Below are 17,962 nucleotides of genomic sequence, written 5' to 3'. Positions count from 1 at the left end.
GGATTAGAAACAAAGTTCCCGCTGCTGGAGGAGGAGGAGGGGGATGAGGATAAGAAGGATAACAGGACGCAGGAAAGGTAGAATGTCAGGGTTTAAAAATGAGGAAGGATGACAGAAAGTTAGAGGCAGAATTTGCAGATGAAGCTGCACAGTAACACAATAACTCTCAGTTTGTTGTTTACAGGGGAAGATGAGTTCCACATTGAAAACAATGATCCACTTTGTTACATAACTGCAGCTCTTTACCTGCTTCTTTGGTCCGGTTACATTTCCTCCTTATGTGGATGGAATTGAAAAATGAAACAAGACAGAGTCAATAAAGCAAGTACACCTTGTGGTGTAAGGGACACGAACTCCAGACTCCCTGACGTCACTGCGCTGCTTCCTTACACGGACTTACGTCTCAGTCCGATGATTGGATGGCGTCAGACAACGCAATCATGTGTCCTCTTAGCACAAATGTAACATTATGACAGATATTGAGCAGTGCGTCCATATGTTCCTTTAGCATAAACATGTGTCACATGTGGCAAATATTGCTGCTTTCCTTATAATAGTTGCAGAATTGCTAGAATAAAACTTCAGATTTTCAAGCTTCTACTGACAGCAGTCCACTGCACAGCATTTCTTTTATTTATACTATTTTGGTTGTTGGCCTGCCTACACCACATGCTTCCTTGCTGATTGGTTGTATGCATATTCAAATGTGTCGGTTTGTTCTGGAAATCCAACTCCAATGTACAGAGATTAGACTAATTTATTCCAATCTTTGTGTAATAGAAAAAGAAATGATATGGCTGGCCAGGCTACTGTGGGGCTGTTTCTCTCTGCTTCTCCTGTAGTTGACTTTAAGCAGTGTTGGCCTATTCCAGTTCCTCTGCAACGTCTTTTAAAAAGCCCTGAAAGTGCACTAATTCTGTCTCCATTCTATAGCAGCACAGGGCTTGTTTTAAATTGACTAACTTCCTCTTTAACATCAAGCAGCCACAAGTGCAAATAGCTCTGACATATTATATGCATGTGTACTTTTAGTTCTCAAAAGAAGAAGCAGGAGTTATGAAAAGAAAAATTAAGCAATGGAGTGTAATTTTATACACTGACATAATTTAAATTTCCACCCGTCACTTTCTGTTAACCCCTAACTTCATCAAAGAATTTCTTCACTTTACTGTATTCCCTTACATCAATGTAGCTTTGAAACAGAAGTACAGCAGCAGAGCTGAGCCTTTATCATTATATTAACCTTTACCTGAATTTCCCTGAGGGACCTTCGCAAAGGGATTAAAAAAGTATATTCTATTCTATTCTGTCAGTAAAGCTGTACTATCACAATACAGTGCTTCATGACACACATTATGTGAAATCTGTTTATTATGGTACAAAAAATAAGAGCTGGAACACAAACAGGCAATTCATACAGTTTCAAAGAGTGTGTGTTTTAACATATAGCATGCTGTGAGTCAATCACATTTTGATTAACAGTGGGATGCAAAAGGCAGGGACAGGCTGACCACTGGCAAAGTGCTGTATGTAATGGACTATAATGGTATCATAGAAATCAATACAACATTAGCACAATGAAAAGAAAAGTGCACGCAAAGAAGAAAAAAAGTCACAATCTGCCATTCTGTATGATGGACTGGGGCATTTTCCATGTACATACAATACACACTTTGGTGCTGTACCACAATAGTGTGAATATTGTTTTGTTTTGTTTTTTCCGCCTGACACTGTTTTTCTCACCCTCATTCACCCAGCTTATCACAGGCCATCACAGCTGGGAGTGGAAAGTTAATACTTGCAAAATATGTGCATTCTGAAAATGAAAAAGAGGAAGAGGAACATTTTTTTTGTGGTCCTCTCTCTCACTTTGCTTCGCTTGCATGCATAAAGCATTTTCATGTCGGGGAGGGTGGAAGGGGGTTGGTTGTCTCTGTGGAAAAAAATAAAAAATAAAAATAACCACTGCCCGGTGAGAGGTGAGATTTCATAACTGTCTGGGTTGTTTTGTTCAGAAGAAGAAAATTAATCCAAAATATATGATGAGAATTTTTTTTTTAAAACCACACTAGTTTTACTTTATTGCTGGATTTCTCCAGCTGAACTGACTTTGTGAGCTGCATCTTGTGAAAATGGGCTGACATGTGTTGCAAAAAGTGTGACTTTTGCAGCCTGGCTGTGTGTGTCATTTCTCCACCCAACAGCTGAGAGGTGCCAATGTGTTGACATTTTAATTTGTACTCAAGCCAGAGCAAAGTACACTGGTCAAGCTGAGGAAAAGTTCACATTATATATACTATACTACATTTTAGATACAGTAGAATTGACTGATATTGTTTTGGATTTTATAAGTCAACAGATGTTTTGTGTTATATTCATAATAGAATGACTTTTACATCTCTACTTAAAGGTACAGCATGAAGGTGTGGTCGCCCCCCTCTGGCAGGGATGGGAATTACCAAAACAGTGTTGACACGTATGTGCATGTGAATATGACATAACGCTCTGCTGACTGCCCACTCTCAACTCCACTCTTGCTTCTCCTCTTTGCCTGTATTTGGAATTCAGGTGGACTCATGATGAGGTTGGGGCTTTTCACAGTCTCAAAACTATGCTTCCGAAACCTCAGAGTGACGTAATGAAATCAAATCAAAGTTTATTTATATAGCACCTTTCATACAAACGTTGCAACACAAAGTGCTTTCCAGAAATAAACTCCCAGACGCCCACACCTCAACTGTCATGGAAGCTTTGGCCATAGTTAAATGCTGTCGATAGGGATAAGGGCTACGCTAACACTAAGCCTTAAAGTGCTCATTTTGATTATATGGTGTACCAAGCTAAATCCCAGAGATTTTGAGTAATCTGAGAGGTAACAGTACCTATTTACTCAAATTAACTCACTTACAAACATCGAATGGATTATTCTTCACAGGAGAGGGCCAAAACAAGGATATATTCACTGTTTTTTTTCTGCCAACATAATGGATGTTTAATAACGGACTGCTGTGGCGCTCAAAGCCCCAAGATGATACAAATAATCAAGTTATTAGCAGAAATTCAATTTGCAACAAATTTTACTTTGGTTCCTGCATGACATTGCTCAGAAGAGGATTTGTGGATTTTCTTGAGCGACCGTTCTTCTTTCTGATAAAACATCATGTGCTAGTCTAGTTCCAGAGAAGACAGAAATCTCCAAAACTCTGCAACTTACATTACAACTTATATGAATAAATATCTCTGCAGGCCAGAAAAAAACATATGGTCTGCAGTGGATGGTTCTGCTGATAAAGATTTCTTTGTATATTAGCTGCTACACTCTGATGCTAACAGTAGATGATGCTGCAATATAAGATTTCAAAACAAAGCCACAGAGAATTATTGTGAACTACTGATCCTTAGAGCTTTATAGTGTCTTTCAGTTTGTTGTTTTGGTTATATTGTTAACTCTGAAAATGTCTGCTGTGGATGCTGTGCTGGATAAATTGTTGACATGTTCACCACATCAGCAACTTCTTTCTGCTGCCCCCTAGTGGAGAAAATAAATAAATGCAAGTGCGATTTTATAAAAAGAGCTGCGGTTGTAACGTTTAAGCAGCTAATATAAATACACGTTTTGAAGCCGGTTTATAAGGCTGTGTCAGTTCAGACTGCAGCATATCTGATGGAGAACAGCACGAGCACCAACACGTCTGATAAGACAGGATGTTCAGAGGAAGCCATTTCCAGGCCCAGCGCTGACTTCCTCACTGAAGAAATGAAAGCTGTTATGATAAGTGTTTTTACATATATACTACAGATCACATGGCAACTCTCATGATGAACTGACAGATAACAATCAGTTCCTGTCAGCTATAGTGGGGCGTGTTTCTTTAGTGTTTCATTTGATGTTATGGCTCAAAACTTTACTGTTTGGTTTGACATTTTGTCACTTTCATTTTTAGCCAAAGCAGTCAGCCGGTTCCACCAAAACAAGGCCCAAATTGACTGCTCACTTTCTACTCAACAGCATCAGGTCATAGTTTGTAATTAGTGAACACAGAGACAGATATTTCAGAGGAGGTAGTAGAGATCAAAGAGAGTAAAAAAAATCTAAATCAAAAAAAGTCAATGTTAAGTGTCAGAGTTGTGCTTGCACCACGTGTGGTCAAAAGGAGTTAATGTACATTTGAGTGAAATCACCAAGAGAGTGTGCTTTTATCCTCCTCAGCTGGAACTCTTCTCCTCTGTTCTCACTGTGATACTGATCTTTCTCTCCTTGTGGACGCCTGTGAGGGCAAAGGAAACAGTAGTATAGTATATTGTTGGGATCACATTTTTTGAAAGTCATTTCCTAGACCATGTGTATATCTCATTATGCAAGACTAAAACAGCTCTTTTAAATAAGAGGTGTGGATATAGACTATGAAGATAAAGTGCAGCTCACTGGCTGTGTCAGAGTCTCTGTCTGTTTCTGTCTCCGATGCTCTCTTCCTCTTGCAGCCGTGGTTGCTCTCGTGTCCTGACCCACTCGTTCCTTCCTCGTCCAGCTCTCCTGAGCTGCTTTCTGGCTCATCCACTGGTGAAGATGACTTTGATGAGAAAGCACAAGGAAGAAAGTTACAATAACCTGTGAGTTTAAATACCAACGGACTGCTTTGTCTTGAGTTACCTTGTCAAAAGATGATAATGAATCCTGCTTCTGTAGAGCTGAATTCAGGTTCTCCAGGACTACTACTGTTACAGAAGCATACAGATTGTTATTCAGATAGTTAACGCATGGTTGACTGACAGAGTACATAGGTATCAGTTTCCATCATAAGTGGACAGAAACACACCCTGAGTCACATGCGGATGTACTTTACCTGGACGTAATGATATAGTGAGGACAGGCACCTTCTTCTCGTTGCCTTGGTCCGTCTTACCATTCACTTCCTCTTTGTGCTCCTGCTCTTTAGCTGCCTGCTGTGTGACAACACCATCATACCATGAATCCTATAAGCCCCTCTCCACTTTTACCTCATTTACTATATGCTAACCAAATTTACCTTATTGTCACTGGTGGGCTCCGGCTCTTGTTTGACTTGAGGCGTACGGGAGGATGAGGGATGCACCAGAGGTAACGATGACGATACTGGTGCGTGTGCAGATGAATCTGCATTCACAGCCGTGTCAGGGCTCTTCTGCTTCTCTCTTATTCCACCTTGTAAGGGTGAGTCATCTCTTGGTGTTTGGCTGGATTTGGACTTCCCTCGATCTGATAGATCTAGAGGCCCATCATAAACCCCTTCTCTAGAGACCCTTTCAACCTTGGCTGGCGTGCTTTCTTTTTTTTCTACAGGCTTAGTGTGATTCTCCAAGTACTCGGCCAGACTCTTTAACCTGAAGACCACCGTTGGCTCTGGGGGCTGAGTGGGACTCTGCTTAGAGCAGTGAGAGCTTACAACCTGCCTTCTAGGGGTGGCCTGTTGGCTCAACGGGATCAGGTTAGGGAAGCGAGGCAGGCTTGGTTTGGGAGAAGTTTGCACCATAGGGTTGGTACCTGCAGCAGCTACAGTAACCCATTCAGAGGACTCGGATAACGGCCAGGGGAGAGACACATGGCTGCTCTTGATCGGTTGAGGACGACAGGGGACTGGAGCATGGAGCACATGCTTAATTGGTTTCACCTCCCCACTCAGCGAGGATGACGACTTCTTAAGGATTGTTTGGGGAGGGATGGAGCAGCGCTGGTCAGGTCCTTCGAGACTTTGAGTCCTGAAAATGAGGAACATACAGTATGTTAAGCCTGGACAGGTCATGAGGAAGTTATATGGTAAGCTAAGCTATTGTTAGGCTTATTGATGTGCTACTTGTAATCATCAGAAAAGTAGCACATGGAAAAATAATATGATATCTTAGCAGTTGTAGCATTGTAGCATACCATAGAAAAAAAGACACCGTTTGCATAAATGTTGCCTTCAGAGTCCTGTTAGTTAACCCATAACAAGCCGGATGGTCTACAACCTTTCTACTTGCCCTGTCCCAACATTCTTACGCACAACACATCACAAGCAAAATGAAAATGTCAGAAAATGCATTTTACATGCTACATTTATTTTTGTAGTTTTTTTGTTAATTTAAAGATTAACCACCAAGATTTACCACCAAATATGAGACTGGCTTAAACCATATAGTGCGTTTTAAGGCTGTCAAGGTGTGATGCTGCTTTTCCTTGTTTTCCCCCTGTAATCCATGTTTCCCCCTCCTCTGTGTCTCCTGTTGGTTTATCCCTGTCCGTGTCCTTGTGTGTTGGACGCTCAGACCTGCTACACCTGAGACTCATCATCAAACCTCTGCCTCTGTCCCAGCACCTGTCTCATTGTCTTTGTAAAACTTTTGCATATTTTTGCAGACCGGGAAATTCAGTCTATAAAATATTTCCTTGAGTTTGCACACCTGAATGTTTGAGAGCAGCAAACCGACTGATCCTCTGTTTCTAAGAGGTGCACACAGTTGTTGTTGGTCTATTGATCAAGCATTTGATTCGCAGGACCTGGATGCTTCTCCTGGTTCAATTGCTCAGCTCAAGTTACTGCAACGATATTACTCAGATCAACTTTTTTTCTGATAAAATTAATTTAATTGGACCAAGCAGCCAAACCACAGCTGTTAATATCCACTATAACAAACATTACACCGTGGTGTTACTTTTGTCTGGTTCACTACCTTTGACCATCAGATCGTCTTATCTACACTGTGCATTTTGTTTCTGCTTTATTGGCGGTCTGGGGACTCAGAACCAGTCAGTATCTGGTGTGACCACCATTTGCCTCATGCAGTGCAACACATCTTCTTCGCATAGAGTTTATCAGATTGTCTATTGTGGCCTGTGGAATGTTGGTCCACTCCTCTTCAATGGCTGTGCGAAGTTGCTGGATATTAGTGGGAACTGGTGCACGCTGTCGTATAAGCCGGTCAAGCACATCCCAAACATGTTCAATGGGTGACATGTCCGGTGAGTATGCTGGCCATGCAAGAACTGGGACATTTTCAGCTTCCAAGAATTGTGTACAGATCCTTGCAACATGGGGCCATGCATTATCTTGCTGAAACATGAGGTGATGTTCATGGATGTATGGCACAACAATGGACCTCAGGATCTCATCACGGTATCTCTGTGCATTCAAAATGCCATCAATAAAATGCACCTGTGTTCTTCGTCCATAACAGATGCCTGCCCATACCATGACCCCACCACCACCATGGGCCACTCGATCCACAACATTGACATCAGCAAAGCGCTCACCCACACGACGCCACACACGCTGTCTGCCATCTGCCCTGAACAATGTAAACCGAGATTCATCCGTGAAGAGAACACCTCTCCAACGTGCTAGACGCCATCGAATGTGAGCATTTGCCCACTCAAGTCTGTTATGGCGACGATCTGGAGTCAGGTTAAGACCCCGATGAGGACGATGCAGTTGAGCTTCTCTGAGACGGTTTCTGACAGTTTGTGCAGAAATTGTTTGGTTATGCAAACCAATTGTTTCAGCAGCTGTCTGAGTGGCAGTGGAGGTGAACCTGCTGGATGTGGAGGTCCTGGGCTGGTGTGGTTACTCGTGGTCTGCGGTTGTGAGGCCGGTTGGATGTACTGCCATATTCTCTGAAACGCCTTTGGAGACGGCTTATGGTGGAGAAATGAACATTCAATGCACGAGCAACAGATCTGGTTGACATTCCTGCTGTCAGCATGCCAATTGCACGCTCCCTCAATGCTTGTGGCATCTGTGGCATTTTGCTATGAGACAAAACTGCACATTTCAGGGTGGCCTTTTATTGTGGGCAGTTTGAGGTACACCTGTGCACTAATCATGATGTCAGATCAGCATCTTGATGTGGCACACCTGTGAGGTGGGATGGATTATCTCAGCAAAGCAGAAGTGCTCACTATCACACATTTAGACAGATTTGTGAACAATGTTTGAGAGGAATGGTAATATTGTGTATCTGGAATGAAGTTTAGATCTTCAAGTCCATCTCATGAAACATGGGAGCAAAAACAAAAGTGTTGCGTTTATATTTTTGTTGAGTGTATATCTTTATCCTTACTATATATATATATATATATATATATATATATATATATATATATATATAGTAAGGATATATATATATATATATATATATATATATATATATATATATATATATACAGATTTTAACCTTGGTCCTACATCGCCCAGTGATTGCATCCTTTCATTGCTCTCTCATAAAATTCAGATCATCCTGATAATCTGTATTTGTTCTATGTTTTCTTTTTCTATGTGAAGCACTGTGTAGCTCTGCGTTTCTCTGAGGTTGGATTTGACTCATTTTAAGATGTGTGATTTCTCACCTCCTTTCTCCAACACGGGCTACATTGTGGTCAGCCTTCCAGGGTGGTAATATGAGATTTGTCCTCATGACTGGCTTGTATAACTCCTGTAAGAGAGGACATACATTTAGCTTTCTTTATGCGAGTTAGTTTAGCATGACTGAGGACAGTTTAATGTCTTTACAGCCACAAAATATAGACATATACTTTATTAATATGCATATGTATATTTGTTTTTGCTGTTTAAGTATGTGATCCACTGTCACCACCTATAGTGGTTAAAGATCCAGACTCCCAAATGGATTGCAGGAGATTCCAAAGCCTTTTTTTGGAAGAGGTATCTGGCTGTACCATTTTGGTAGAAAAGAGGAGGGGTGTTTCAATTACTTTACCTGCATGGTCTTTAGAACATCCCTGAAGAATCAGTAGTGTTAATGTTTCTGTGTGGAAATATTAGTATTAATAATGGAGATTTAGTTGTGTTGTTTTTTTATTTATAAGAATATTGAGTACATGGCTTAATTGATTATAAATGTATGGCATGGTTTGCTCTTGTAGGAGGGGCTTCAGGTATATAAGGCCTAGAATAAAGGTGCTTCAAGAAAAGCCAGTGTAGTTCTGCATGGCTGAGGTTGGTTGTGCAGTAGCCATGGGCCCTACACAAAGGCATCCATGTCATTCCTGCTTCTTTGACCACTGGGCAGTTTTTACATGTGGTGCCAGATGTTAATTCTGAAACCAAGAGCTTCATAACTAGGAGGCAGATTACTGTGTGGGGGATGGCCCTGTTCCAGGAATTAGCCACTGTCAAAAGCAGGACTTAACCTGACCAAGTTGCACAACCGCAGCTGGAGCTGGAAGCAACAAGGACAGGTCCACCACCTTTATCGAGTTACAAATGCTTAAAGGATCTGATTACAGTGACATTGATTGGAATGATTAGCTGAGGTGATGATGAGGAGCTTGATTTGCATAGCCAACACACCAATACACGCCTCAAGGAGCAAATGCTGGAGACGGTGACCCTCGAACACTACCGGATAGTCCTACTTCCAGTGGTCAAGGTGTTGTTCCAAGAGGCTGAGGAGGAGCCAAGGAGGCTGCTAACCTGGTCTAGTACTGCTAAGAAGTGACATGGAGCATGCTTCAACGTTGGCCTGCATAGACCATTTGGAGGTAGGTCATGGAGGTGGCGGGCCTAGCTCTACAAAACTCCATAGAACCTTTAGCTTTGGATTCTGTAAGTACAGGAGTATAGCTGTGGTAAAGTGTTACAGATGTTTTTATATTGCAAAATGTGAAATGGTTGCTTCTAATGATGCAGTGTGACGCATGTCAGTGTTGAATATTGCACACTGCTCTGCTCTTGCAACTTATTTGCACCAAATGAGAGCAATCATGTCGAGATCCATGTGGCTTTTTGCTTATATGCATGTTTTTCGGTTGTTGGTGACACAGATGACACATGCATTGTATTGATGTGAGCATTTGTGCTGCTTCAGAAGGCAATGACATTCACATTGATGTCAGATGCAAGTGTGATGTAGGCACAGGCTGATGTGTGTCAAAACATCAGAATTAAATGTGTAGTTTGTGATGTAAGTGTAGTCCGTGTGGTGTTTTGGTATTGGTGATCGGATCAGAACAGTCTTGACTGCATGTCAGAAACTTACACACTGGTTTCGGTTGGCCACTCTCAGCTTTCTGGGTTCTGTGTCTGTCTGTTCAAACCCTGGAAAAACAAAGTGCATTTGTAAGAGTGTGAGGGCATAGTAATATAAACAAAATTCTCGCCTCCTTTCAGCTTCTCACCTTCCTGTTTTTGATCCGTCTCGGTTTTTACTGCAATATCGCCATCTGCTGGCTGATTGCTGGCCCTGCTGGTTGCACTAGTGATAAGGGCTACAGGTCTACAAGGGGGTGAAAGGTCAGGGGAGCTGTTTGCTTTGAGCTCTGTGGTGTTGCTGCTGTTAGAAGAGTGGTTGCTGTGACCTCTGCCACAAACGCAGATCATGACAACGGTGATCAGTTTATAAATCTCATCCAGGCAGCTGGTTCATCCTAAAACTTTTTAAACATGCTGTATACTCACTCAAGTGCTGCTCTTAAATTCTTGATCTCATCTTGAAGCCTCTTGTTTTCCTTCTTCAGATTATTCATCTCTCCAGCTGCAAGTCAACACAAGTCACTGTCAGAGCGCTTAATAAGAAAGCATTGAAACAGAAATGGTGACTGGTGCATGTATAACAGATTGGAATACCCAGTAAAGTGATGTGTTGGAGGCTCTGTATCTGCGAGGCTTCAAATTCTTGCTGCCGTCTCTTGGCTACCTCCTGTGTTACTGTACATCTGTCACACAGACCCGCTCTCAGCCTGCGCAGGCAGAAAGCACAAACGCACCAAAAGAAATGTAATCATAATGACATCTTTCTTACTTAAAGAGGAGTTGAAAAGTCTAAATAGCTCAAATGTATACAAAGAACAAAGTTCAGACAAAATATGGGTCATAGGTCATAAGTTTGTCAGCATCCCTTTAGTCACTATTTATGTGCATGTACGAGCATCTTGGGCATGAATTGTGCAGTTTTTTTACTGTTGTTGCTGTATCATACCTGCAATACAGCCAGCACTGCCTAGTGTTCTGAGAATGACCTGGAAATGTGTTAACACACTTCCAGATGATGGAGGTTTTTTTTTTTTTGGAATGTGTGCTTATTTTTGTTTTTACATGTTTTGTGGTCGTGGTGCTGTTGAAGGTTTGCAACCAGTGCATAAAGCATAGCTTTTTACTTCTGGCAGCTGTATCTAGGCAACTAAACTAAAACGTCTTTATTTGTGAGGATTATCTTGCTAAACAGAACCTGTATGTGTCTTTTTTTTGTTTGTATAAATCACAATACACAAGTCTTAATTTGCAAACTCCTGATCTTGTTGCTGTAATGCTACTATGCACAAAATGCACCACAATATATTTTCAAAAAAACGTCTGGCTGCAAGATGCATGCTGTACATGCATTATCATCTCTAACGTCTGAGTAAATAGATGTTTACCAACATCAGCACCTGTTTTCCAGCGTCTTGATGTTTTCAGTGAGTAATCTCTGCTGTTCTTTCATCTGCTGGTTTCTGGTGAACAGCTCCTCCATTCTCTTTGTGTCACTGTGAACATAAAGAATGCAACACAACCGGGTTACCACACTACCAAAGGCTATTCAGATATACTTAATATCCCTTTAGTTTCAGTGCTGTCTGCTGCATTTTCTGATCAGTTTAAATTGTAGGGTCTTGTTTCATAGTGAAAGTCAGTGCTGATTTATTCATCACCTTGTGGGGTTTATTTAATTGTGCCAACGTGCCAACTAATAATTAGGTTAACCTTCATAACGTAATCCAAAAAGCTCCATTTTTGTTGGATTATTACTGATGCATGTGAACTGTATATGCAGGCTGTAGTTGAACAGGTACAAATAGATTATAGGAAGTAGTTAATAATTAATTTATCCCTTAACAAGCAAGGCACCTTTGTTTCATATGGCTGGTAATTAGTGCATTTCCACCCAAGGAACCTCTCCAGGGAAAGGTTCTCCCTGCTGGGAAATCTATATTTAGCTCCTGTTTGTGGAGTGAAGGTTTAGGAACTTCAGCACGTCCTTGCCAGGAAAATGTAACATAAGGCCTATGTTTCAGTACTCTTAGAACATGCGTGCATAATTCTCCGGTACTGCATCACTTATGGTTTATGGGGTCATCCTGATGGCAGCCAAAAATAACTAAATACAGCAGCAAATTCTCAAAGAAAACACACATCAGAATGAACTGCTGGATCTTTTAACCCTGAAAGAACCTGTATGAACCAAAATATTGAGAAATAATGTGTACAGTGTACAATGATGAGACGTCCGTGAGGGGAGGGGATTAAAGCTAATGTTTGAACTTTAAAATCATAACTTGATGGCATATATGCAAAGCTAGCTGTACCATGCGGTTGTAGCCTATCAAATTCCATCGGTAGCAGCTTGTCAGTTGGAAGGCCAGATAAGAGACAAAGTCTGTGGCTGTGCATGTAGAAGGTCTCAAAAATAATCTGCTGTGCTGTTACCAGTGTAGAAATAAAACAAAGCTTTGGTGACTTGGTACCAAACAATGACTTGTTACAACATGAACTCCCTTTCAAGTAGTACGTGACGTGAACCAGGTGTACGACCAGCCCACCTGCCTGCAACACAAAGACCTGCAGCCTGCGCGGACTGAACATGTGCATCACTAAACCTGAGCATTTTGTCAGCATTATCTAAACATGATTATCCAGAGGCGTCAGGGAAGTGAAGGAATCACTCACCAGCCCTTCTTGTTGGACAACTCTTGGACTTTCACCTGCCATCCTAGAGAAAGAAAAATACACATTTGCTAAAGGATAATGTTTAGTGATAATTCTTTTTTTTTTTTTTTTTTACCACTTACCCTCCACTTCTCTCTCATGGGCCTCCCTTAGTTTATGCAGTAGGTCATTAAAGCACTCCATTTCCTTTTGAGAGTCACTGCATAACAGAAAGGAAATGTTTTTTTTAAGAACATAGACTCATCTAGACTTGACTAGACTTGACACTACACACCCTAAATTCAGCGTTTTACCAAATAAAATGCCAAAGTAATGGAAACGCAGTAAATGACTCGGTTATGTCCAGAGGCGTTATAGCCTTAGGTCTGATGAGCAGCCGAGGACGTCTTCACATGTGGGAGCAAATTTTTGTTGTTATATCAAGGATGATTAAAACTAGTTAGACCAGTCTATCCAGGCCTGGGAGTTCAGGAGCTCACAGTTTATTTCTAGCACACAAAAACAGCTTTGACAGTTGAGTTTGTGTGTTAAAAAATGTAGCATAAACACTAACATTTGTTTAACACTGTACACTAAGTACAATATGACACACATTTTGTGAAGCTATTAGTGTGACTCCATCTAAGTCCATGTCTGGCTTAGGCATCCTGGCTGTGAACTACTGTTTATGACATATAAATGTGCTTGTTTTTACTACATGTGACCATCTATACTAAAGAAGCAGGAATGCAAACAGTGACCAGTAAGAAGCTTTATTAATGATTAATCATAATAATGAACGATGAAGTGAGTCCAGTCAGTGTTGCTGTCAGTATTGGTCCATTATAATAATCCAGTGCCCTTTAATCATTAATGTCAACAGGTAGTGTTGTTTAAAGTCAAACACAGGCACAAGCTGTGTGCTCACAGGATATACTGTTACCACAATAGCAAGTTGCTAATCTTGCAAGCTATGGTATGTGCCTTGCATAGGTATGTATTGCAGGTTGCTCTGTGTTGGATATTTGTTAGTATTTTGCTATATTGACCAGATAGCTGCGTTTACTACACAACATTTGAATTGAAATTTACTGGACTTCTTTAGAAGTTCACCCTGGTAACCACATCTGTGACCATAGCAACAGTCAGTTCTGCATAGCAGAGGGGCAGAAATGAGTGTCCGCCATGTTGATTTAACACTTAACTGACCAATCAGCATCCATTAGCACAATGACATGAATGTGGGATGAGACAGCTGTTAAAAAGAGGATTTATGTGGTAAATAACTGACAGCTTCACTTACCGGATACCTCATGTTAGTGGGTCTTAATGGGTTGACCAGTGTGAATGGGTGCTCTGAAAATACTTTGATCATCACTACCAGAACTTAACAGAGGATGAGGTACCCACAGTTTTGCAGACTAGCTTTGCTTTGTTTTGACCATGATCCTAAATTTGAACATTAGCTGTCTCTTGTGTTGTGTGGTGACCTGTCCCTGTTTAACGATTGTCTATTAGGGGAATTTCTTTTTCTGCTCAAAAAAAGAGTGACAGTTCCCCATAGCATGATATTAGATGCTGAAACATGATACAGTGCGTACACTGAATAATATCATTTAGCATTTTGCTTAGTGTGGATTCGGCTCTCTGTCTCTCGACATGTCAGGATATGTCAGGGAAGTGGCTGTTCTGATCACCTCAGCAGAGCAAGAAAAGACCTGTCTGCCTTCATTTGCCAGCTCCTCTATCTCTTCATCATTATGCACACGGACACACACAGACAAATGATTATCCCTAAACTCTATCACTGACTGCATCACACTCCCACTGTTCCCACACAGAAGCAAACATGCAACATGCAAACATGTAGCCCTGGATTCACACACATACACACAAATTGCATGTGTCACTATTGCAGCTTCTGTGTAGGCCTCCAATCAGCTTGTTTGATCCAAACAAGGGGAAATTTTGATATTCAGAATTCACTCCCACAATACCAGCTGATGCTTTTAAAGCTTGGGTGAGCAGCCTCATTTATATTAACATGTGAGCACCACTCCACACACATATATAGTCATATACACACATAGTACTCAAGTACCTAATACTGACTTCATATTGCAAAACATAAGCACCATTTCTGGTGGTAAACAGATCCTAAATCTCCCTGTCACCCATGAGCATGAACCATCTGATAACACCATAATTGTTTCCAGTATGCCCTGCTCAATCCTCACCGCACATACCAGCACCAACTCTTACCCACCTGTCAGCTATTCTATCTCAGTCCTCAGGCAACAATCAATTCCAACTTACCACATGCAGCCGGCAAATCTCTCTCTCTCTGTCTCTCTCTCAAATTCTCAGCTCATGGATGGACTGAGTGATACAGAAGGTTAGATTAAAAAGTAAAAAGAGAGGACAAAATGAGGTGAGGGATAACGCCCCACATACACCCTTCTCCTCCTCCTCCTCCTCCTCCCCTCTCATCTCTCCACCCCAGAAAACCGGTTGGAGCGGTTGTCCCCTTGAGGAACACAAACACAGAGGCCCGGGCAAGTTCTCCCTTGATATTCCTGTTCTGCTGAAATCCCACATAACCAGTAAAACCTGTCCCATAAAGGCCTGTGGGGATAGAGGGACAAAACTTAACAGAGGAAACAAATGTCTATCAGAGACCGCTGTAGGCGTGCATGTAAAATAGAGTTTAAATGTGTTTTTATTAGGTAAAAAAATACAGACATGATTTATAATCCTATAATCTGAAGCAAGGCATAATCGTCCTGTTTGGAAGTGGAAGTTTGATCAGAGGCATGAGTGTAATAACAATACTCTATTGTCACAGTATGGATGTTGAATGGTGTCTTTGTGCATATAAGGTCAAACCGTGTGAAACAGCCAGCAGGGCGTGGTGGACCTGATGACAGTGGTACTGGTATGTGAATTTGATGGCAAACAGCAGACAATGCGCTGGCATGTGTGTCGTCTCAGACAACCAAACACGTACTGATGTGAAACACGACACTTCCTGATTCTTCATTTAGATTCCTCACGACCAGCCTGACTGGGGCACCTTTTATCATCAGTCTCCTCTTACCTACACAGCCACATAAAAACTCCATAGGTACTTACATCTATAGACGTGCTGTCGAGGCCTATAAAGCATCAGCAACTTATGTTATTTTGAATGAATGAATGAATCTGCCTTTATTTTGAAATGGTCAGTCAGAAGTCAGACTTCAAAATAATGTGTTGGATTGGCAGAGTGAGAAAATAACCTAATGACCTCATGTACACCGACATTTATTAGTCACTTGTTGATAGCGACTGTGCGTAATGCAGTGTAATTCCACTCATAGCATCTGTTGGCATGCTCTTATACTGCTTCTATATTAAGCCTAGAAGGCCTTCACAAGCAGAAAACTGACTCTACCAGTCCTGATTCCCTAAACACACAAACAAAAACAAAGGAGTGTAAAAAATAGACTAAAATAATTACAGTGAAAATGCACTATGGATTTCTTAAAAAGTAAACATCAAGCAGCAACCTCCAGTATTGACGGTGTTCTTTGTTGTGTACATTTTTACAATGTCATCTCAGGCAGCCATTATGTTTGCCAGCTATGGTTATTAACTGCATTCTGGTGCCTTCTGTCTTGAAAAGAGGAGCCTAGACATGCTAACATAGGTGAAGGACCACAGCAAGGGAGGAGGACAACTGTATGGTGGATTATGTCTGTGTCCCCCGGCAGCCAAGGCCTATACTGCAGCATAGCTAAAACGAGGGCTAGGTTAGTTAATCCTGATACAACAGAGCTTGTCCTCCAAGAGCGAGGAGTGGAGGAAAAGTGTGGAGAATATTTTTAAACGCCTAACTACCAAATGAACACACAGTGCAATATCTGGGTATAACCTGATTTACTGCAGCCCTAAATTCAAGGTATGTGGAAGGAAGCCAGGCTGATACAAATAGGAAATGGAGAAGAGGTGATGTGAATTCCTGTGTCCTCATACACAGGACAGCAGTTTTTCTCTGAACTTCACCTCAACCATTGGCCAGACTGGTCAGGCACTCTGACTGACATTGACTGAATGATGATGTTTCTTGTCTGAACGACTGCAAACAGACACAACCAGGGATTACAAAACATGCAAAGTGACCACAAAGCGGTCGACAGCCATGTGATGTCACAAAGAACAGCAATATGACACAAAAAAATACCTGATGAAAACAAGAGACACACATATTGACCACAAACTAGCCCAAGGATCATTTATACACAAAATGACATCGAGACATAACACTAGAAAACTACAGCACACGCCACGCACTATGATGACAGACACAAAACAGAAACTACATTCACACACAATACCTTTGTTAATAAGTAACTAACGTCATGCCAGAGATGTTTATGCATTGCTTTACACACTAAGGTTAGCGTGGTTAGCTAGCCACAGGCCTTTTCCTTCCTTAATACTACTTTGTAGTACTAGATGGATTTGGGAACCCTCAAGGAATCCGACCTATATGATAATCTGGGGTAGAATTTTATCTAATAACAAATACTATTGCTTTGAATATTCCTACTTGTTCCAATACATTTTATTTACTCGGCATACTGCACAACATCCAGAGAATTTCTACACTGAGTTTCCTAATATGATGCATCTTCAAGGTAGTCCAGAAGGAATGGCGTCTAAAAGTTTCATCATTTCTTTGACATTTTCTTTGATATAATTTCTTTGACATATTAGCGTCATCACACACAACAACCCACTCTATAGTGTACAAGGCCTCTGACTCCCATTGAGGGAAGATCTATAATAATCTGAACTGACCATGTTATGGTCTAAATGACCTTAGCTGTAAGAATTTTATTCAGTTCTGAAATATGTTCCATTCATCAGTAGCGAAAAATACACGGAAATGTGAGTAGAAGCAGATGTAACTACTGTAGCTGTTTCATTCATAGAGGACTATCTGATTGATACTCTGACATAATTATGAAGTGAGCAAGCTCTCCATTGAATGGCTCTGGTTTCATGAGACATGGGTGTTTTAGCAGCAACAACGGCGACCCCTTCTGTAGAAATTAAGGTATATATAGCCCTGTTACTGAATTGAAAGTTAAAGTGGAAAGGAGGTCCTGCAGAGACCAGATAACAGAATGTTCACTGGTCACTGAAGTAATGAATGATTTGATTTAAGGTCAGATCTAACATGGAGGATCAGTGCACTAGTTTTAGTCAATGTCTTTTGTCTGCAGCAATTTGAAGCTCTCTTCCACTGATGGCAGTACATT

General features: G+C 41.2%; 1 protein-coding gene across 2 annotated transcripts; it reads right to left on the bottom strand.

Moving 5' to 3' along the window:
• Window positions 1–2,981: 2,981 nt before the first annotated feature.
• rbbp8l (retinoblastoma binding protein 8-like) lies at window positions 2,982–15,099 on the bottom strand. Of its 2 annotated transcripts, none has more exons than XM_028410955.1 (14): window positions 14,973–15,099; window positions 12,800–12,876; window positions 12,678–12,720; window positions 11,402–11,497; window positions 10,599–10,711; window positions 10,431–10,506; window positions 10,151–10,332; window positions 10,012–10,070; window positions 8,360–8,445; window positions 5,028–5,736; window positions 4,845–4,944; window positions 4,652–4,713; window positions 4,427–4,571; window positions 2,982–4,268 (listed from the first exon to the last, which is right to left on the bottom strand). In XM_028410955.1, the coding sequence occupies exons 1-14, from the start codon at window positions 14,975–14,977 to the stop codon at window positions 4,207–4,209; spliced, it is 1,815 nt and encodes a 604-aa protein (XP_028266756.1). In that variant the 5' UTR covers window positions 14,978–15,099; the 3' UTR covers window positions 2,982–4,206. The 2 variants fall into 2 exon arrangements, with proteins under 2 accessions (XP_028266756.1, XP_028266755.1); XM_028410954.1 differs by having other exon boundaries at window positions 4,652–4,716; window positions 14,973–15,098.
• Window positions 15,100–17,962: the final 2,863 nt, after the last annotated feature.

The sequence above is a fragment of the Parambassis ranga genome, chromosome 7 (assembly GCF_900634625.1).
Source record: "Parambassis ranga chromosome 7, fParRan2.1, whole genome shotgun sequence".
Taxonomy (NCBI): Eukaryota; Metazoa; Chordata; class Actinopteri; family Ambassidae; genus Parambassis; species Parambassis ranga.
This window is presented reverse-complemented; position numbering and strand designations above follow the sequence as displayed.